We start from the raw sequence: 22999 nt of genomic DNA on the forward strand, positions 1-22999 counted from the left end.
TAATTTGCAGATTATTAATAATTAGTAAGTTAGTTGTTAAACTTCTTTTATAGAATATGTGTGTTCAGGTCATTCTATGTATGAATTGCATTTTAAATCTAATAAATCCAGACAAACAAATGAGCATCATGTTTTGACCCATCTACCATACTTTGTGTCCCAGGTAACCCTCTGTTAATGAACTCCTCCATGCAGCCAGACCTGACCGTGTCACGGACCTACACCGGCCCCATCTGTTTCCCTGACTCCATGGAGAAGGAGCTCATCCCCGAACCTGCACTCTTTGACCCCCTTCCTGACCTCAAGGTCAAAGTTCACAGCTCCTTTATGGTGTCCCTGGGTGTGTCTGAGAGGGCGGAGTATCATGCGAAAGCACCTTCCCAAACGTTTCCTCGCGGTGTGGTGCAGGAGATCGGAGGTGGTGGAAGCACGCTGGGTGGGAGAGGGAAGAACCAGCTGGCTCCCGTCCAGCCAGCTCTGGTCTCCAGTATGACTCCTGGCAAGCGACCGCTCAGGACCAATGGGGTGTTCGGGCACGGTGGAGGACGGCTGGTGGTGCCCAACGCAGGTGTGTGTTTACCACATGATATAGAAAGATTAAAGAAGCATGAGATAATCAAACACACTACATGAAAAAATTTAACAAAGCATACTGCAGTTGATTATGGAATATTTTCAGTCCACAGCCCATTCACAGAACATCTAATGCTCATTTAGAATATTAGACATTTAGCATGTAAGAACTGGCTCTCAGTTTAAATTACTTTGTTCCTGTTCCACAGGAATTGGAATTGTTATCATTGAATCATAATTCATAAATCCATTGCTTTATGCTTTATTGTTTAAGGCTGGGATTTAAATAAGTAAATAAAATATAAGACAGCTATAAAAATGGTAGTACAGTATACAGTATATATATTTTGCCCCCATCTTTAGTGTCACATGATCCTTTAGAAATCATTCTAATATGCTGATTTGGTGCTCAAGAAACATTTCAGTGTTAAAACATATCGGTGCTGCTTAATATTAATGTGTAAATATCATTTACCAGTTTTTTTTTTTTTTTTGATGAATATAAAAATTCAAAAGAAAAGCATCTAATATCTTTACTGTCTCTTTTGATGAATTTAATGCACCCTGCTAAATAAGTTTTATTATTGTGTATGTATATATATTGTTTTTATGTTTTATAACATTTTGTTCAACATTTATTTTTTTATTTTATTTATTAATAGCAAGTTAACAAGATAACCTTAAGATATTCTACTGTAATAGAAATAAGAAATAATAATAAATAAATAAATAAATAAAAGTGGGTGGTTCTATGTTAAAATGACTTGCTTCGTAAGTCAAGGGAGAGATGAGCTGGTATGCGCGCACACACACACACACACACCAGTCTCTTCTTTTTTCTCTCTCTGTTTCTCTTTTCATGTCTTTCTCTCTCATGCACAGTATATCCAGTGGCTGTGTGCTGTGCACAGTACCCAGTGACAGAGAGGCAGACAGACCAGCAGGGCGGCATTGATTTAGAAGTCTCTAGGGTCCATCTCTCTCTCCATCTCCCTTCTTTACACTCCCTTACTCTTTCCTACCTCTGATCCTGTCACATGCAGTAAAGAGCCTTGACAGGCTGGCAGAAGTGTGTGAGAAAGGTTAGAGGCTAGTGCATCTGTTCTCGCTGAGCCTTTTAAAGACCATTACAGCTGAATAGTGACTCTAACAACTCAACAGGCGCCTTGTCACTTCACAAGGTGTGTGTTGTACACAAGCCTTCGTAAAAGAGTTTTTGAATTGATTTTTAAGAAGACGTGTTTTCATGCCCAAGTCCCACAGTAAAACGTTCAGCTGTTTCAAATTCCAGGCTTGCACATAACTATTCATTCCACTGAAAGGACTTCTGGGAAATGAAGGGTGTTTCCAAAAGAGGAACTTTCTTTGTTCCAGTTTAGCATCGAACTCCCATTCCATCATGTTGTCAAATCATATAAATGGTTTGGTTTAGTGTGTGTGTGTCTTGTCTTCTGCTAGGTGTGAGTTTGCTGGTGCCTCACGGTGCAATTGAAGAGGACACAACCTGGGAACTGTACATGAGCATTACCCAGCAGGACTCCAGGTAATATATCCAGGACACTGACGCACAAAACCAAAACTGTATTCAACTCGCTTTTCTGTTCTGTTCCAAAGCCTAGAGAGCTGCCTATGGAAAGAGCATTTTAAAAATGTGGAGGCTAATCCAACTTAATTATGCTGTCCTTTAAGGTAACTCTTTTTTGCCCTCTAATGCCCTCTGTGGAGAATTCAGATTCAGAGAAATATATAGAAGATTCCGGACAAAACCATATCAGCCATTCAAATACTGAAAAATATCTTTAAAAAAAAAAACGAATCAAAACCAATGACTATTATAATTAGTCTTATTTGAGTATTTTTACTGTTTTTATTAACTATATATATATCCTTATATATATATATATATATATAGCCTTAAACTACTTACAATGAAAATGGAATATATATATATATATATATATATATATATATATATATATATATATATATTCCATTTTCATTGTAAGTAGTTCATGTTTTAGTAATTTTGTTGTGTGTTTTTGTCATTTTTATTAGATTATAGGCTTTAGGTTCTGGGTAGTATATCGATATTTATTTATTTTACATTTTTTGTATTTAAGTTGTAGTTATTTTAGTACGTCAGAGCTATGTTGCATTAAAGTTTTTGGTTGCACTTTATTTTACAGTACATGTACTAACGTACTTATAGTGTACTTACAGTGTATTTATCTAAGAAAGTTCTGGTAATACAAGGTAACTACATGGGGTAGGGTTAGGTTTAGAGGTAGGTTCAGGGTTAGTACCTAGTTATTACATAGTTATTGTAATTACTATAATAAGTACATAGTATTTAAATGAGGAACATGACTGTAAAATAAGTTTTTTTTATTACTATTGTTTTGCATTTTATTTGTTAATGTTATTTTTTTTTTTTGTTTACTTTATATATAATTTTATACAGCTTCTTATGTTGGCAGCACACTAAGTTATGGAAACCAGCTTTTCTCACACATCAAACTGATGATTTGGTGCTTTTCTAGCTAGTGGACTAGTCTAGCTATGTTAAATTAGCTTGCCATTCAGCAACGTCTTGTTTGGTGAATCTGGTAGGCCAAGAAGGCCATGGTGTGTATAACAGCAGCATCCAAAACATAACGGTAGGGCACTTTTCTTTTTGTGCCTGTTTCTTACTTTCTGTACCTCAATTTTCCCTTCTTACCATCAATCTTCCCTCCGCTTGCTGGATCAAGCAGTCAGTCAGACTCGCTCTCTGCTGAGAGCTGGCATTATGTTTCGGAGGCAGCGTTGTAGTCACGATGACAGGGCTGTATATTGAAGGCAGCTAGGTGCGACTGGTTCTCCTGAGGCTCATTTGAGAAGATGTACTTTTATAGTGTTAGTATGCTGTGTCTGTGTGAGAGAGCGGTTAAACACATCCGAGTCAAGCAGGTTATCAGCCAGCTGTCGCAACAAGGAAAAAAAAGATGGTGACTCTGAAACAATGGCACTGTACTCGACCTGAGACCAGCCCTGTGGGCATCATGCTACGATGTAAGCATGCTAAATCAGTGGTTATCAGCACTTTTGACTCCAAGGTCACCCATCATCACAATATTTAAAGACCCCCCTTGCCCTAGTATTTTGTAACCAGTTTTTATTTATTTATTTATTTTTCTATCTACTCTAGTTTCTACAATTAAAATAAAATAAATTATTATTAATTTGTTCTTCATAATAAGTTCTTCTTCATAATTAATGTCCTTGAGGGGTCCCGCTGTTTTTACCCAATGAATTTACATGACTCCTGATTGTTTATGATTTACTAATTAAAAATTAAGGATAAGGACTTTTAAAAAAAATGAAGTATTTGAGTTTTGCATAACTAATACCGTGTGTGTTCATTTTAAAAAGGTATTTTAGAGGTTTAGAAATCCTGTTTCTAACATTAGGTTACCTCATAAATCCAGGAAAGAATAACATTCTGGTATATTATTATTATTTAAAGTATATTATGTTTCATACCTCAACTTTTACAGATATCACAGTGAAATTTTTTTTAGGGATGCTGTAAATCATAAGGAGTGGAAATCCAACAGAACGCTACTTGTTTTGTTCTGGTGAGCTGCTAAACTCTGGGATTAATGTCCCAAAAAATATGAGTAAACTTTGGTGAGTGAGGACTTAAAACTAAAGTTGTAAAACTCACGAATGTCAGCCTGCAATCAGACGGAACACACCTTTCGCTTCGCTCTCAATCCTCAATCGCTGTTTTAGGCTCGCTGGGATTGACAGAGATCAAAGGTCATGAGTGTTCAGAGACTCTTCAGCGCTCCTAGATGAAAACTTCAATCTCAGCAAGTCCGCAGATGAAGGTACCTGCTAGTATCCGATAAGCTCAGAGCCGTTTGCTTCCCCATCTCCCATCCGACGCGCCAACACCACCGCCATGCAGCCATCCGTCAGTCAAACTCAAGCTGCTCAGCCCAGCTGTCAGTCAAAGCCTATCTTTTGACAGTAGTAGTGAGTGGCGGGGAGAAATTCAATCCACAACACTGCAATCTGACCACAAAGCATTTACAGAAGGTGGAGAGAGGGGGTTTAGAAGAAGAGGGAAGCAGAAATCAATCTGCAGAACCTCCTAAATTTAGCTGCACAATCTCCAGAGTCCTCATAACAGCGGCTATAGAGAGCAAAGTCATGAAAAAGGATCAATCAGAGACTCTTTTTATTTGTTCACAGTGATAGGATTGAGTTTGCTCAGACCTCTGAGCTATTTGCAGAGCTTAAAGCTCTCCTGTACGCTTCTCCATGGATTCACCTGGACATCACACCGAACATTTGTATTACTAGGACATGATTCACACTGTGTTAATGAAACTAGACAGTTTTTTTGTTTCATTTTTTTTTTTTTTTTATCCTTGCGGATATTAAACTTGTAAATCAATAGGTGATGCATTTCCTTGTTAGTGCTGCATCTCCAGCTCCTCTTTACATCTGACATTACATCTTTACATCTTTATTTTATTCTTTTATTTCACTTGGTGGAATAACATAACCAAAGAAATAATTTTTTGCATAATGTCTTTACTAATTTACTAGTTTAGTTTAGTAGTCATGAACATAAGATATTATGTTATATTATATATATAGTAATTTTTTTAGTAAATTGTTTTGCAAATGTGAATACACAACATGTAAACAACATTGAACATTTTAGTGTAACTATGTATATATAAAATAGCATTTGATTTGTGTATTTTTTTTTTATTTCAGTCAATGTTTATTATTAGTATTTCAATTAATTATTTTTATGGGTTTAGTTTTAGTTATTGAGTTAATTACCCTGCTGCCAAAGCCAAACATATTTTTTTCCTCATTCAAAACCCACATCTGATCTGCACCAGTCAGGTTTCCACACCATTCTAATTAACAGGTCCGTTTATTTAACAAGCACAGGGTTAATCAGATTCATCCAGATGAATCGATATTGAGCCCCTTTCAACTGTTTTTCATTTGTTTACCACTGTTCCTGATATTTCAGCAAATATGAGACATTTTGTTCCATTTGATGTGCGTTCTATGTGCATGAATGTTTTTAGTGTCTGCAAGAGTTTCATGAAATGGCTGTAAATGTCAAGTAACGCTCTTTCTCCTCTCCAGAATGGCAAAACAAGCTTAGCTGCTTCATCTGCATTAATTGCCTTTATTTCAGACACAAAAGAGTTTGGATACAATGCCAATAGATGGAGGATGTTAGGAAAGAATAGGTAATTACTCAATATAAATAAATAAACATGTAAACAAACAGTGCTGATGCAGTGAGAGAGCAATTAGAAGGCTGTTAAGTGACTGGCCTGTTGGTACAGTACAGTGTCAAATGCTGTAATTGGATGACTGTCTCAGCCCACCACCTGCATAGAATGAAAAAATAAACACTTGATATTCTGCACGTATATTCATCAGAAGCATCACTATTAGTGGTGCTTTTGTCAAAGTCTATAGACTTAAAGGAATAGTACTCTACGGCCAAAATTAAAATTCTCCATCATTTTGTTCCAAACTTTTTCTTTTTTCTGTAAAACATAATATATTTTCAAAATAAGATTTTTGGCCATAACATGGAAGTCAGTAATCCCTAAAACTGTTTGGCTACTAGCATTCTTCAAAATATCTTCATATACACATTTAAGTGTCTAACTTTGGCCTGTATTTGTTACAATCATGAATAATACCTTAAATTACTAACTTAAAAATGAAGGTTCCAAAATAAGGCTTTCACAGAAATGTGATATAAATTTACCACACAGCAACATATAAAAAAACAGAACACCTTAGCAAAGACAGTTGAAAGCAGAGAGTATTGCATGGACAAACACCACACATACGTATTAAAATCTAGTCTGAATCTCTGTGCGAAAAGGTATAGTAAATCATCATGGCTTTTTTTAAGGTTGTCATATGACGTTGCTAAAAAGAACATTACTTTATATTATGAGTATTTTATTTGAGTATTTTTGTCAAAGCTCATCGTTCTGAAAAGTGAGGTGTGCTCTGATTGGCCAGCTGTCCAGTGCATTGTGATTGGCCGAATACCTCAAGCGTGTGAGGGAAATGTTAGGGAAATGTGAGGGAAACGCCGATAACGGCCCACCACTACTTTTTACGCTTTGCGTTGCATATCGCGCCACGTAAACATAAAACCATGTCAGCATTTGTGATAGGAGAAACGCGAACAACAAGCGCAACTCTACAATGCTCAAAACAGTGGACATTTTTTTTTACAGTAAATATGAAAACATACTTACAGGTTGTGAATCAGAACAGCCGCCCTTGTAAGTTCAGGAAATAGTAATTCATTAAATGTGTTGCACACACACAAATATTTGGAAACGCGAACAACAAGCGCAACTCTACAATGCTCAAAACAGTGGACATTTTTTTGTACAGTAAATATGAAAACATACTTACAGGTTGTGAATCAGAACAGCTGCCCTTGTAAGTTCAGGAAATAGTAATTCATTAAATGTGTTGCACACACACAAATATTTGGGTTGAACTGTTCTGGAACGGTGTTGTAAATACAACTGATTTCTAGTTGTGTCTCCTTTGGAAGGCCAAACAAAATAGTTTCGTTTTTACAAGGAACACAGCGTCTCTATGACATGGCGGTGGAAGCAGCAATACTACAGTGAAAATCAAAGTCACTCCTTTATTTGTGTGACTGTTTGGGTAGTGTTATGCAAATCTTCCCACATAGTGACATAGACGTGTGTGTGGGGGGGGGGGGGGGGTGGGGGGTGTTTAAACAATGCATTTTAGGAAGGCATGGATGAGTCTTAACTTTTATAAAGAAGAGCTCTTTGGGTTTGAGACTTCAGTCTTTGCAACTTTAGGGATCTTATCTATGCACGAACAGCTTGCAACACTCCAAAGAGAAAGGAATACTTGACATTGCATCATATGACCCCTTTAACAGCAGGTGTCTGGTTCATGTAATCTGCTGTGTCAATGTGTTAGATCTCCATGGCGCCGCCCAGGCCAGCCTGACTCCCCCCGATGTAGATGACTAATCCATGTTGAGGATCCACAGCAGTCATATCGATCGACCCTAACACTTCCAAACCGTCTCAATATGTCACCAGGCTCCTCAGAAAGCACTTCAAACAACACCATCGACCAGTGAACGCTCACACGCACACACTTACTGATCCACACCCGATCAAGTCCTACTGCCCTCTGGAATCACTTTAACCAGGACAAAGTACAATATATCTGCATTAGTGCTGAGTCTGCAGGCTAATCAGTTGTGTTTCTGTTTGCAGGGAGAGCTGTGCGGCTACTTGGCATGTTTCCATTAACAAATCTGCTTGTGTTTCTAGCTAATGTTTGTTCAGGGTGTTATTGCAGTAGTTTGCACTCAAGTTCATTAACCAAACAAATTCCATTTATTTCAACATCGGAATCATCTGGTGAAATCAATACTGTTATTTTGACACTGCAACACCTATTGAGTGAGGATTTCCCATGAGCGTTTCACAAAAGTTGTTCTCTTGATCTGTATTTTATTTTAAATGTGGACAACAAGTTTTCAAGTTTTTTTTTCCCCCAAGTAGATTACCTGCTGTACTGCACACTGTTATTAAGGGGTTAATACTTATATTAGTATCCACACCCATGGACAATTATATTCTGTTTATTATAAGCATGTGCTGCAGTTTTGTTATCTGCCATTTTATATTCACAAGCTCTTTAAAACTCTGGATTCTGATTGGCTCTAAATGTTTATTATCGTCCATCAGCCAAAAAAAAAAAAAAAAAAGAATCATGATATGACATCAACAATATGAATGCTGTGTGTCATTAGTTGTGTTGTGGATTTATTATTAAAACTTGGTAAGTATATAATTATCATTTATAGTTCTTATATTTACTTTTGTTGTGTGGATATGTGTCTTCGGAAAGTAAATCAAACTTGAAGAAAAATGCATTTTAAGGGAGATTGTCTAAAAATATGGTATAATTATCTTGCTAGGTCACTTAAAAGGTACTCAGAGAGGACACAATCTGTTTTAGTTTTTTTCTTCCTTGTCCACATCTTTAAATAAATGTCACAATTGATTCTAGCCCATGTAAGGATAGTGTCCAAACAGTTGTTTCATTGAAAAGCACACTGAATGCACTAGTTTATTCCTATGGGATGTTTTGTAAAGCTTGTCAGAGTTTGAAACCGTAAATAAGGGAGGCGGACATTAGAGAAGTGTAATTTCCCACATTTTAGGGTTTTTTTTCCCCCTCTCTTTGTGCATGTGTGTTTGTGTGTGTTTTCACCTGATGTCTAATGCCAATTAAGTAGAATCAGAAGCATTACTTTTTACATTTATTAATTTAGCTGATGCTTTTATCCAAAGTCACTTACAAATGAGAAGAAACACAGCAGTTAATCGTCAGGAACTAACCGTATTGGCAGCACCGCAATAGTAATTTAATCTTTTCGTTGTTTTGAAAGAAAAAAAAAGTAATCTCTCTTTCTGTCTCTTTATCTTTAGTGCTCTGTCTGATGAAGGTCAGGAGATACTTTTGAGTCCAGAAGTAACGTACGGCCCCCCTGGCCTGACCCTTTCCTCCCCTGTTGCCTTGACAATAGCCCACTGTGCAGATGTGAGTTCAGAAGACTGGAATATCAAGCTTAAGAGACAAACCCAGGACAACAGCTGGGAGGTAAGAGAAGTCTCACATAAGAATAGTATCTTTATCCATCGAAGTTAGTCTTTAACTATTAGAATACATAAGAAATGCATTGTCTTGAAGGAGTATAAAGTCTGAATCATGTAGTTTAAAGGGAAACTGCAATGTGCTGGTAAAGAACTGTCATTCTGAAGTAAAAATGGTGAAGGTTAATATCTGAGAGAATCAATACTCCTACATCGCAGAGCCACGCCGAGTGCACTTTAAAGGAGCATCTGTCTGTGCTTCTCTTATTAACACCGTCCTTTCGCTTTGATATTTTGCTGTTCTTCATAAAAGTGGGATTCGTACTGCTCTTACATGTTGAAAGAACTTCATCAAAGTTGAGTTGGAGCTCAGTGATGCAAACTGACCCTAGGGGAAACCATCTCTGTTTGTGTTTGGGTAGCTGCGAGCGCCTGAATGTGCGACCTGACATTTCAGCCGACTATAATCAAACGCAGACACTCTAATTCAAAGACACATCACAATAACAATCAACTCCTTTTTCTTCCCGTGCAAGCGAGTCATTTTGACGCCATGTTAAAGACTCTGAGACCTCTGATGGTTGTCTGAAATAATGAGCTTTCTTCTCGCCGGCATTATGCCAGAGCAAGTGAGAGGCAGGCTGAGAATAATGTCCCCGCAGAATTGAGAAAAACACCTTTTTTGTGCATTTCTACTGTGTGTGTGAGAGAGACGAAAGGCATACTTTAATGTGCACCTACTGATTTGTGGGTAATAGACAATGCTTTCTGTGCAATGGCGTGTTTAGACGAGAAATATCAAGCTTTCCGCCATCGCAAATGGTTCGGGTCGCTCCGGGAGACAAAGTTATGCTTAGCTTCAGCTATATTCAGACGGTAAAATGGAAACCCTGGACTCCGAGTTCCTGCTGGCCTCTACACACCCACTGTTCCTGACATTCAAATACCAGATGCATATAATAATAATCAAGCTGTGCTTCCATCTGCAGAGCTATGAAAAAAGAGAAGCATAATTTCAGCTAAATAGCTTCACCTTTTTCTAACGTGTGTATGTTTCTTTTATGCTGACTGGGGATTTTATAAAGTGAAGCGGTCTGTGAAAAGCCTCAGGGTTGCCAAAAGTAAGTAGCTGTCAGTGCTTATGACAATGAGGCCTAGTTACTTTGCATTAAAAGCAATTGAACCGTGTTCTAAGAAGAAGAAAAAATGTTGATCAACATAGAAGCCACTCTTGGAGATATCTCTGAATCATGCTTGTACTATAAACATTACTGCATATCGTATATTATTTAAGGTAAATTGTGAATGTTTTAGTTGAATGTTAAAAATAAGTTTCTTTTACACTTGGTTGGAATGCTTTTTTTTGTCACTGATGTTGCAGTTAAGTGAAGGTAATGGGTAATGTAATGTAATGCCATTCATGAATTTGACAGTTATGGTTGTTTTCAAGATGAGGGAAAGAAATTCAAAAACAGCAATTCTAGCACTGCCCCTATTCAAATGTTCAAAAACATTCAATTAACAAATACATGGCATAAGGTTTTTTTTTTTTACACACACACACACACAAACATGTGTATTTTAAATGAAAACATTCAAACCAAAATAAATAGGCTACTCTCTGATTATGTAATCCATATGAAATGTGCATTTCTCTCTGGCGTTCATGGCGAGTTCGCATCGTCAACTTCATCTTTGCAGCAACACAGAAAACACCAGTTTATTACTAAACAATTAAATGTCTCCTTGCTAATTTAGACACATTCATAATCATTACTTTAACCGGTTCTTTGTGGCAAGCTTTATGCATGCGGTCATAACACTTATTATCCTGTAGGCTATAGCCTATTGTAATAAAATTAATATAAGGGGCGATTTGTCCACGAATGGCTTAACTGAACAACTACTAGTCGACTAGAAAAAAAAAAATTAATCTGAGGCAGCCCGTATTCCACATTTTTTGGAACCAGCAGGCCATTCCGGGTTGAGTGAGCGAACCCACGGAATGAGTGAGCGGAGCAATATATTCAGAAATGCGCTCATGAGCTCTGATAAGAACTTGTTTGCTGAACTTGCAGAAACATCAAAATAGACATAGCCAGACTAGACTATTCTAGTACAAATTATGAGTTTATAGACGATTTTTTATCATTCATTACAAAATTGTTTTTGTTTTTTTTGCCTAGTCCCTAGGTCTATGGCCCAATGATGCTACTATGAGCATTTACTACTATATGCGGGTCAGGAAGCGGGTCGGGTACAATATTTTCTTTTTCTTTCTTTGCGGTCCAAGTTGCGGGCGGGTTAGTTGAAAATGTTGGTTGGGTGCGGGTTGTTTAAACATTGACCCGCGCATCACTGGTGCTTATATTGAACATAGACTTGTGTGCTGTATTTTACATGTTTTAGTTTTTTTGAAGACACTTGATTCAAATGATAATTTTCTGAATTATTATTTTAATTATTAATTGTTATTTTCTTTCTTTCCAGGAAGAGTTTTGTCAACTGAACAATCTGTTTTTATTTTTATTTTATTTTTATTTTATTTTTTTTATGACAGTATAATCCATTGAACCCACTGAATTTATTTTCATCAGAGCCTCATTTTTATTACTGTCTACAATTAAACATGTTGCCACCTTGTCTGCCTGGTCTGACCAAAGTCTGTTGTCTTCTGAAAGAGACATCATTAATCACCGCATTTGTCCCTAGTAATAAACATGAATTTAATTGCAGTCAATATTATATAAATCTGTAACATATGACACATCAACAGTTGGAGTTTGAATGTGATTGTTTATGTGTCTCTGACAGGAGGTCATGACTGTAGAAGAGGAGAGCACCACTTGTTACTGCCTGTTGGACACTCAGTGCTGCCACCTACTGGTGGAGACGCCGGGGTGTTACGCTTTAGTGGGAGAGGCCCTCACACAGGCAGCAGGGAAGAGACTCCGACTGGCTGCGTTTGGAAACATGGAGCCCAACTTCCTCAACTATAGCATTCGAGTGTACTGCGTCAATGATACACCCCATGCCTTTCAGGTGTGTAAAGACTTTGGCCCAATCCCAATTCTACCCCTTAGCCCTTCCCCTTTTCCCTACCCCTCTGTTTCGTGCGTTCAGGTGAAGGGGTAGGGGTGTCTCGATTCTCTTTTGGTTGGAGGGGTAGGGGTAAGGGCAAGGGCCAGATAGCCCTTCAAACAAAGATTTTTCGGGACTACACTTCAAACAAAGGGGTATGCATTATCTTGGAAAAATGGCTGCTACAGCGAACAAAAATACACATAAATGTAAGCTTTTTCGGCATAAATAAAGATTTTAACTAAAAGTAATCACTTGTTTTATGTTACATTCAATTGTGAGTTCATATTAATGGTCATGTTACTCAAAGAAATGTTAGCAAAAAATCGCTAATATTTGCTAACGTCATATCATTACAGACTGCATGATAGTGCCACAGCATATGTCTGATAAGAGCGATAACTGCCGTAGGCATTGATGGGGGCCAATCCCCCCAATAATTAGAAATCGCTAAACCATTTTCTATTATATTGCCTATTTGAGAAAGAAGAGAGAGAAAGAGAGAAAGATAAATGGAAGTTGCATGTATTTGCGTCTGTGCGTTTATCTTTTTAGAGTGAGTTTACTTAAAAACAGCGATTATATCCTCTCATCGCTGGAAAATATAATGTAGCGATTCAGTATTTAAACTGTATTTAATAAAAGTCGAGGGGCAGCGTTGACAAGTTTATTTTTCCCTGCAATTTCCGATATGTGTGTGTGTCAGTAAGCAGCTCATTATTCAGAATGATAATTAAAGGCTCTAATGCACACCAGTATATGTGTGTATTGTAAGAGCTAGATGACGAATCATGGCGTGTGACGTCATGGTAGTGGTTTCCCAATCCTTAGAGGAATATTTTCTCCCCTAGGGGAAGGGCTAGGTGGAGTGGTAGGGGAAAGGGAAGGGGTATGAAATAGAATTGGGATTGGTCCATTTTTTGTGTTATTGCCCACCACATGTGTTTCAGATGTTGATGCACTAGTCAAGGAGACACTGGCTCATTAAAACCAATTCATGCTGGTCCTAACTGGTCTTTCCACCGGTTGCATTTTCGGCTTTCACAGACTTTGTAGGTACCTTAAATGTCATGATGCATATCCCCTTCACACTGCATATGGCATTAGATGGAAATCCACAGCTTATGGGACATTTGGATTCATGGGGCAGCATGTCATGGCTAGCCGTCATGCCCTGTGGGTACTCTGGTTTTACGCTCCACTGAAAGTCAGCTGGACCAATCTTTCTCTCTCTCATACACACACACATCTCCAGCTAACTGATAGAATAGCGTCTTAAATTACAAAGACGCGGTGAGCCAATCTTGCTTCACGCATTCACTACGTGACTGAATATCTTCTGCACACTAATTAAAAGTGATTTACATTCTGTAACGTCTTGTTGAATGGACATGGCTTCAGATAAGTCTTTGTTCTGACTACACAGGAATCTTGCAATCTCTTCACGTTATTAAGAAAGCATAATGTGTCATCTATATTTAATGTTTCACATGGATCTTTTCTTCTCGGTTATAGAGATGTGGAGATGTCTTTGTGTTGCATTGAAGCCTCAAGACATACACAAACTAGATTAGTGGCTCTATTTTTCTCTCCAGACACACACACACACAAAGTACTGATGTCTGGAATGTGTTTGAAGTTGAGCTAAATTAATAAATTTTAATATATGTGGGATGTTATTATGCCTTCAGAAAGGTACCAGGATTGATTTTTTTACAGTTTAGATGTCATAAGCCCTGTGTTTAAGGCAGTAAAACTACAACGTGCTTCCTTCTACAAATGATAGAGTTTTCAGTTATCAGTCGTGCACTATAGAGAATCATTGTAACAGGGTTGACATTTTAAGATGTTATATGTTACAAAACATAAAATAAAGTGATAAAAGAATCTAACTTTAATGGTTAACTACCTGAAAGCATGATGATGTTGTTGTAATTTTTTTTTTTTTTTGCTCCGTTTTGCATTAATTCATTGTGGTAACAGGGCTGACCTCCTTAGAATAAATGCAAATGCCTGAGGACAAGCCAAGCTTTTGTGATGAATTAAAATAAAAAAGTTGCTGGGTTGTTAAATTCACCAAGGATGCATTTATTTAATCAAAAATATGTTAGAAACATTAGTATTCTGAAATGTTTTTCTGATTTAAAATAATTCTTCATAATGTTTTAAATAAATATTTTTGATACATTTATTTATTATTTTTGAACAATGGAAAGTAAAAAAAAACACCTTTATTTAAAATAGAAATAGACCGTTTTGTAAGTGTAGAAGTCTGTACTGTTACTTTTGATCAAAAAGTACCTCTTTCTGAGTATTTGTATTTATTTATTTATTTTATTATTACAGTTGTGTATGTAGGGGATGCCAATGAATCTTGAATGACCTGAATCTCAATAAAACTGCAAACCTGAGAGTGAAGAGTATAGACATACCATTAGCTCAATATCAAGCACTAGAAGTCAGTCTCCACCACAGAAAAACTGTGTGTGCGCGGGCATGTGTGTGTGTGGACAGATCTCAGTTCTGTGAAGTCATCTCCCAAAAAGGAGACACTCACGAGTGAATGGTCAAAGATTGTATTTCTCCACACCAAAGCACTCTTCCACTTTGTTTATCCAGCCGTTCACCTGCCGTTTTTTCTTCTTTTGTACTCTTTGTTGTCAGCGTTGTTTGCATTTCACAAAACAGCAAATGAAATCCTCCCTGGAAACCGAATGAATTCAGGCCGGGATCGATCAGCAGCCATCACAGCGAAAGACTATTTTCCTGTCTTTTGTGACAGAGAGAGAGAGAGAGAGAGAGAGAGCGAGAGAGAGACACCTAATGCTTTTAATGCTACTGTGTCATTGTCAACAATTCCCACAGAATAGATGCAAAGAGCATAAAATCACCCTTGCCTTTCATCAATGCCGATTCTATCCATCCAGTGTTCTGTATGCTATTTTGTGTGCGCGTTGCATTTGTGCACACAGGAAAGGTAGATGACATTCATTGTGTTCAACTGAGATGGTAATTGAAGACATTGTACCTTTAGATTTATTAGTAGTTGTGTTGCCAGGTTTTGTTTTTGTTTGTTTGTTTTATATTAAGCCCAGGGTGTTATTGTAATTCCATTCTTGCAGATAAAAAATGCAATGCAGACATTTCTTCGACCTGTTTGTTGGTGTAGGGGTTGGAGACATCAGCCTCGCTTTGAGGTTTTTAATCACTTTCCACTTCATCTTCTCAGGTTATGAAGATTAAAGGTGCCGCCATACCCAGGAAATAGCTGTTGTGTAGCGTGGGAGGGCTGGTTTTTTTTTCAGCTGAATAATTTAAACAAGAGTAATCAGTTGAGTTCTGTTCCTGGTGTAGGGTATTGTATGTGTCAGGATGTGTTTATGCATGAGCATTTATATCTGTATTTGCTCTTCCTCGCAGGAGGTGGTATCCGTGGAACGGGGTCGAGGGGGGCGCCTCCTGGAGGAACCCAAGACCCTGCTCTTCAGAGCGAATTCTTTTAGCCTGCAGGTCTCCATCCAGGACATCCCCCAGTTCCTGTGGAGCATCAAACCTTTCACCACCTGCCAGGTGCTGTCCTCATGAATATGGATGCGAGCTTTGTATGAATATGCATGAGTTTTGTTAATATGCATATGAGCCTGAATATTAATGAGATGTCAAATTATGGTGTTCATTTGACTGGTCGTATGAATATTAATACAACTCTGTTTGAGGTAGTTTAGCCAGAAGCCATGGTCGGAATAAGGAGATAAGGATCTTTTTTTCCACGTGTATATTTTTACAGGAAAGTGACAATCAAATTTATGTTTTAAGGAATGATTTTAATGGACAATTTGCACAAATGTGTGATTATATTACATTTGGTTTTCAAATCCGCTAAAATTAAGTATTATAACTGCATCTTGTTGAAAAAAGCTATGCTTTTCATAACAAGCAATCAAAAAAAAAATCCCTTAGACTTACAGTGAAAATGTAATGCCCTACATAGAGCTTATTTTGACTTGGGCCATAACAGCATCCTAGCAACCACATATCAATGCTCTGGGAACCATCCAGAACACGTTAGTATCACAGTGTCAGGTTTAGCATGCACAAGCAGCACTCTCTTATCTAGTTCTATTTGCTACGGCAGTAGAGCTATATTTTAGTATTTGTATTATTTTGTCAAATTGTTTCTGTTTTTGGATGACACATTCTCAGGAGTGTTTTTCGCAATGCTGTTTACCCACCATTTGTTTCTTCGTAAAGCTTTATAACCGCAGGCACATTTTTATCCAAATCATACCCATAGCAAGCCCTGTTTTGTCATACTAGGCTGTGTTCTGGCAGGGCCGTCAGTGACATGACACTAAGTAAATTAGCTTCAGCGGCTCCAACAGCAGAATAACAATAAGGAGGCACATATACTTCCTATTGATTCCTGCTAAAAATATTCACTTTCTTCACCTTCTTCTTCTTCGGTGCAGGAATTCTCCTTCTCTCAGGTGTGGTGCAGTAGCCAGTCTCCTCTGCAGTGTGCCTTTTCTCTGGAGCGCTACAGTCCAGCAGCCAATCAGCTCTCCTGTAAGATCAGTGTTCGGCAGGTCAAAGGTCATGAGCAGATACTACAGGTCTACACCACCATTGCTGAGGTATGGAAGATAAAAGCTCCCCAACATTTTTTTTTTTTTTTTATCAAAATGTGCATTTCCGATCATTTTATCCCAATTTAACTCCTCTGTGAACTCTAATATGTCACTGCATTACTTATTTACCCCAGAGTGAAAAAGACACAGTGCCATTCTTCACACAATCAGACTGTACCATCACCTCCCAAACGGGGTCCAGGGCCTTCAAAATCCCCTTGTCCATTCGCCAGCGAATCTGCGCCACCTTCGACACAGCAAATGCCAAGGGCAAAGACTGGCAGCTCTTAGCGCAGAAACTGCATATAGACAGGTGAGAAAATTATGCAAAAACACACAGCAGACAAACATGGACATGCTTTGTCCATACAGATGGTGACGTACATGCTCAAATACAAACAAAAACAGGCTTCAACATATGGAATCCCACACGTCTAATTTGCTCCATATTCTTCCAGCACATGGTCACATTAACCTTTGGCAGAGCCATAGGCTGTGGCTATGGGGCTGTAATGAGATCGAACTCATGCTTCCTGCAACCGTTAGTTCCAGGAAAACGTACCTCACATCAACGACAATACATTGACAAAGATATACACACCCTTAAAGTGACAGTTCATCTTAAATAGTAAATTCTGTCATTATTTACTCATAACTCTCATATGTGTGTGTGTGTGTGTGTGTGCGTGTGTTTAAACCTTTTAGAAGAAAATATAAAATCTATTTCATCTGTTGTGTGTGTGTGTGTGTGTGGGGGGGGGGGTCCTCCAGACAAATGGGTGTTAATTAGGTCTGTAAACTTTTGAAAAGCATGTGACTTGAGGCGGAGCTCTAATTGGCTTGTTTCAGATTGTCCTCTAGGCATAATGCCTTGTGTAGATGATATAGTTATCCAATGAACATCTCTTTTCAAGTGAAATATGAGTCTTTATGGATGTTTTATTATATGTATAATATTTAAATAATTAAATTGTTCATCCATTCAGTCATGTCTGACAACTTGGCAAATGTTTTCAATACCATTAAAAATAAGATTTAAAAAATTGTCTAAAAGTATTTAGGGGATTATAGTTTTTGCATAATTATCATATTGGGCTAAAAATGTGAAAATTGAATGAATGTATATGCATTTTTTTTTCTTTATACTATGTCAATTTTTCTTTAAACAGATCTTAAATGATTTGATATCCTGTGGCTCCCTTGTGTGGACAATATTGGTATTGTGGCTTTCATCTCTGAATCACATTAATATAAATGGCTGATATTTTTTTAATAATTAAACTTTTTGTTATTTAACTACTTTGTCTGCTCTTTCTCTTTATTCCCACTCTAAAACGTCCCTGGTCTTCTAGCCAGCTAGCAAAATTTTAGAGCTTAATTAGCTGCCTGTTTTTAGTTTTTTTGCTATGTGTGTGCACTGCTCTGTGTGTGCACTTGGATGGGTTAAATGCAGAACAAAAATTCAGAGTATGGGTCACCATACTTGGCAACGCATCACGTCACTTCACTTGAGTTTAAAATACATTGTGTGTTTATTCGCTTCACTGCAGCGGAGACTGAATGAAACTTCACTTCATGATGTGGGTTTACTTTAGCAATATTTTTACCAGGGATAAACGACAGAGTTGTTTTTGAAATGAGGCTTGGGGAGTCGGACAGAAGGATTTAGGGGAATTTTCTAGCTGGTCAGAGCCCCAGGCAGTGTGTAATGAGAATGTCTCCTCCTTGTTAAGCGGATTTCTGCAATTACCTTCTGAGGATGTGCAAGCTCGTCTAAACAGCGCAGAGGGCAATTATTCAGAGAGCTCGCGGTGCAGGAGTTAGTGTAGCGCAACACTGCCCCCTGCTGGAGTCTGAAAACCTACAGAATATCAAAGAATGACATTGTTTACATCGCCCCATCAGGGCGGCAATATCTCGTTGATGGACAGGCTGATAGAGGTCAAATATCCTGCTGGAAAACCAGCTGTTTTGTGATCTCACCAGGCTGTTTAACTAGCGACATCATGCTGGTCGGTCACCAGTTTTATCTGTGCAGACTATCATAACCAGCTTGGAAATTAATGATCGCCTTCTTTTTTTTTTCTTCTTCTTTTTTTTACGTTTTAGCTGTTTTTTTTATTATTCATTGACTGCTGTGACTCTTTTTTTTTTCTAAAAAAAAGGAAGGTCAGCAAAAGGTCAACAGGAAGATTTTCCGCCACACTTTCAAATGTGTGGGCAGAAGATGAGCTATGTCTGCTTCTTTAAGACACACACCTACAGAACTGTGATTTCCGCTTCTGTGATTCAATTGTGTCTCAAAGATGGGTTGATTTTCCTTTCCAGCTAAACTTCTTTAATATCCTTCTCGCTTTTATAAGCTAATTTAACCATTTTGATATGTTGTTGGGGCATACAGGCATTACAGCATAACATTATTAAATTGAAAGTTATGCAGATAAAGAAACCGTGCAATAGAGTTCAAAATTCAGTGTCTCTGCGGAATAATATGAATTTATATAACCAAACATGTGGGTTAGCTCACTAACAATTTTAAATAAAAACATAATTATAATTATTATATTTATAAATATCAGATTTTTAAGTTTACTGATCAAATTCTAATTCATAATATGTTAACTTTAGTTCGTTTATGCTTTTAAACTTGTATTAATATTTGTCCCTGGTCTCTCTTTGCAGGGAGAACTTGTTTAGTTGTTTTTTTATTCAGTTTTATTTTGTACTGTTCAGACTGGGCTGTTAATCCAAGTCTTTCCCTCTTTTTTTCCTCCCATACAGGAACCTGGGTTATTTTGCACGCCAGACGAGCCCGTCCGCTGTCATTCTGAGTTTATGGGAAGCTCAGCATCAGGAGCGGGGTGATCTGGACTCTTTGGCCAGCGCTCTGGAGGAAATCGGCAAAGTTCAGTCCAAACACTCCACCAGCACGGACACTCTGGACCGCATCAGCAAAACCATCCCCTCCAGTGACTCCATCATGAACCGCAGCAGTGAGGAGCTCGACGCCAACCACACCTAAGAACAGTTTCATTGGAAATTAAAACTAAAACTGTGTCCTTATTGGAGATTAGAGGGTACAACAAAGGGGGAGAGGAGGGGGAACTTTAAGAGGTTGCAAAGCCCTGCAAATAGTTGCTCCTCCCTCTCCTGGACTGATAAAAACAGGGTGTTAAAGATGAGTTGTTACCAAATAGGCAAGCTTCAGTGATTCACAGAAACTCTCACACACCGTATTCCTATCAAGTACCCTTAAACGCATCAGAACAAACTGACTTATACACTAAGCCTGTCTGATGAGAATTTGCAGCTAAAGATTGTGGGTATGCTTTCGCGATCACTTGTTTCCGTAAAGGCAGACTGAGAAAGTTCAACAGCCCCAGACCGGGGCTGCCTCGATGCTTCAGAGTGTTGAAGAATGTGTCGTTGTTTTTGTGGGACACTTTTATTTTGCGTCTTTCTGTTCGGAAACCACAACGGTTGTCTGCATTTCTGAGTAACTTTCTGATTGCAAATAGATAAAAAATAAAAAAGCATCTGTATTATTGAATACTATTAAAGCCTGTTGGATAGCAACCAGTGTAAACTGAAAGATGTACTCAAAGATAACCAAAACAAAATATTGTTATACGTTTACTTTTGCAGCCTATCAAAATATATAATTATTATTGCTGTTATTTTTTGTCTGAAGGAGGGAATATAAAAGAAGAAAGAAGAAAATGATAATGCTTAATAATGACAAAGTGTGATTAGAGGTAAAGTTTTTTTTTAAAGGGATGCTTCACCTAAAAAATTTAAGATTCTTCAAAATCATAAAAGTGCTTCTTGTAACTCGTCACCTCTTCTAAAGCGATATCAAAATTAGTTTTTATTCCTCAAAAGAAAGAAACTGTTAGAAATGGGTTTTGAACAAAAAAGGGTGAACAAATGTTGACAGAACTGTCATTCTGGGGTAAACTGTCTTTTTAAATGTCACCTAGCTGACTGCTGATTGGTCAGAATCCTTCTTTATTAGCCATCTCTCAAAATGACGAATGATGGACAGCTGTGTGTAAAATTCATTGGATAACCTGGTAAAAACCCATCAAACATATTTTGACAGAAACCTCTGATGGTTTGATCTAAAACACACATTCATATTAGCATCCGAGAGGAATGATTCCCATGTTTTTTTCTTTTTTTTTTTTCTTGTTGTTTAATCCTTCCATTAAATACATCCAGTACCAGCATGTGAACTCATATATTGACCAGATGGGATCAATGCTAACCTCTGAAAAGGCATTTCATCTCACCTGCTGGAAAACTACAAAACGCTGACAGGTGCACACGCATAAATGCATAATAAAGCATAGATGTATAATCAACCATGTCGGAACATAAAGCTTACAATATCTGCTGCATCTCATCCCAGGTAAAGAATATCACTTCATCTGAGTTTGAAAGATGAGCTGTGCGAGAGTGTGTTGCTAATACTAGATTAGCATACAACTGTGTGAATATGTGATGAAATAGTCTGTTGCATCAGACTGTAAAAAGAGATTGTGCTAAATTAACAAAACCTTATATATGCCATGTCTGAGGTATATTAGGGAGGGAATGTAAGGGGAGGGAGGACATGAGAAGGAAACAAGGAAGAGAGATGAGAAAGAGGAGAAAAGAGAGGCCAAAAGAAAACATAATGACTGAAGAAATAAGAAAATTAAAATGAGGATAAGAGATTTGAAAGGGGAGAGAGGAGGACAAAAAAAGAGGAAATATTGAGGTAAAGGGAAAGGAAAAGAGAAGAGGAAATATGAAAGGGGTGGAGATGAAATAAGAAAGGGGTAAAAGAGCAACAAGAAGAGGGAAAAAGTAAGGGAGAGGGAGAAAGGAAAAAGATGAGGAACAAGGAAAGGACATGATGCCAGTTTTAGTGATATGAATTTGCATCCATATCTGAGCATGTGCAAACGGTACAGTTAAAAGAATGATGCAGAGAGCTCTCAGGACTTCCACATGTAAAATGTGTGAGAAAGAGAGAGAAACAGAAATGTTCTGATAGATTTCATTTGAATAAATGATATATTTACTGGCGGTTGGGGGAAAAAATGTTATTACTCTTTTATAATGTATATATTTGAACTGATATAAAAAATAGTTTTATTTTTTAGATAAAATCGGTGTAAGAAGCAGTTGATCCTGGACACTGAGTATCTGAATCAGCCTACTACATAGTAGTATGTAGTAAGTATGTCAGATATGTAGATGGTAAGGGTGTGCCGTAGATATGCTCTTAATGGACACACTATCCAATGCACAAAATTGGATAAAAAAAATGTAAATGTCCACTTCATGAAGTTTCTGTAGCTTACTGTAGTTTGCAACTTTTATCGGTTCACAATGTGTTTTGTTATTCGAGCCATTTTAAATGATCGTAAACTGTATGCATCTACTGAAGGATTCCTAGTAGGCCTATTCCATCCGTGGCCTGTGTGTTATGTGCCTGCAGTAAGTGATTATTTACAGCAGAGGGAGGCAGATAACTTGTTTTCCCCCTATTTCTCTTGTTAACAGCAGTGGTTCTCAGCCTAGACTGTAAGGCTCTTCATTGTCCCCAACGATATTCAAAAGACCCATGACTTTTCCAGCTGTTACTGGATAAGGATTTAAACAAATGGTTTTACTAAACATTTCTATCTAATAAAATCTTCTAGAAAAATGTATATTTATAAAATGTATAAAATGTCCATGGAATGATTTGATTTTATCAATGCACAAAACTTTTCCAAACTTTTTAGGCTTCCACATATGTACAGGTTATCTCCAATACTGTGTAAACCCGGTTTATTTAAACAGTTGTTGAGGGGGTAAAATAAAATAAGAAATATCTTGTTTGTTTTCTAAAAAAAAAAAAAAAAAAGTTGTTTTTGCTTTCTCTTTTTTTAAATCACTTTACATGAACTTGAGGTCTCGTAGTGGACCTCCGACTCACGGTTGAGAACCACCGGTTTACCATTTTACTTTGTT

The 22999-nt window shown here is 37.6% G+C and overlaps 1 protein-coding gene across 1 annotated transcript in view; it reads left to right on the forward strand.

Moving 5' to 3' along the window:
• Positions 1–22068, forward strand: part of LOC113063645 (netrin receptor UNC5D-like) — a 44221-nt gene extending 22153 nt beyond the window's left edge. Inside the window, exons 9-16 of the mRNA XM_026233984.1 lie at positions 164–568; positions 2032–2116; positions 9120–9291; positions 12099–12326; positions 15786–15935; positions 16835–16999; positions 17128–17306; positions 19775–22068. Coding sequence (XP_026089769.1) covers positions 164–568; positions 2032–2116; positions 9120–9291; positions 12099–12326; positions 15786–15935; positions 16835–16999; positions 17128–17306; positions 19775–20015 — 1625 coding nt within the window. The 3' untranslated portion in view covers positions 20016–22068. The remainder of the gene's footprint in view (positions 1–163; positions 569–2031; positions 2117–9119; positions 9292–12098; positions 12327–15785; positions 15936–16834; positions 17000–17127; positions 17307–19774) is intronic.
• Positions 22069–22999: the final 931 nt, after the last annotated feature.

Source organism: Carassius auratus, chromosome 46 (genome assembly GCF_003368295.1).
Source record: "Carassius auratus strain Wakin chromosome 46, ASM336829v1, whole genome shotgun sequence".
NCBI classification, from domain to species: Eukaryota; Metazoa; Chordata; class Actinopteri; order Cypriniformes; family Cyprinidae; genus Carassius; species Carassius auratus.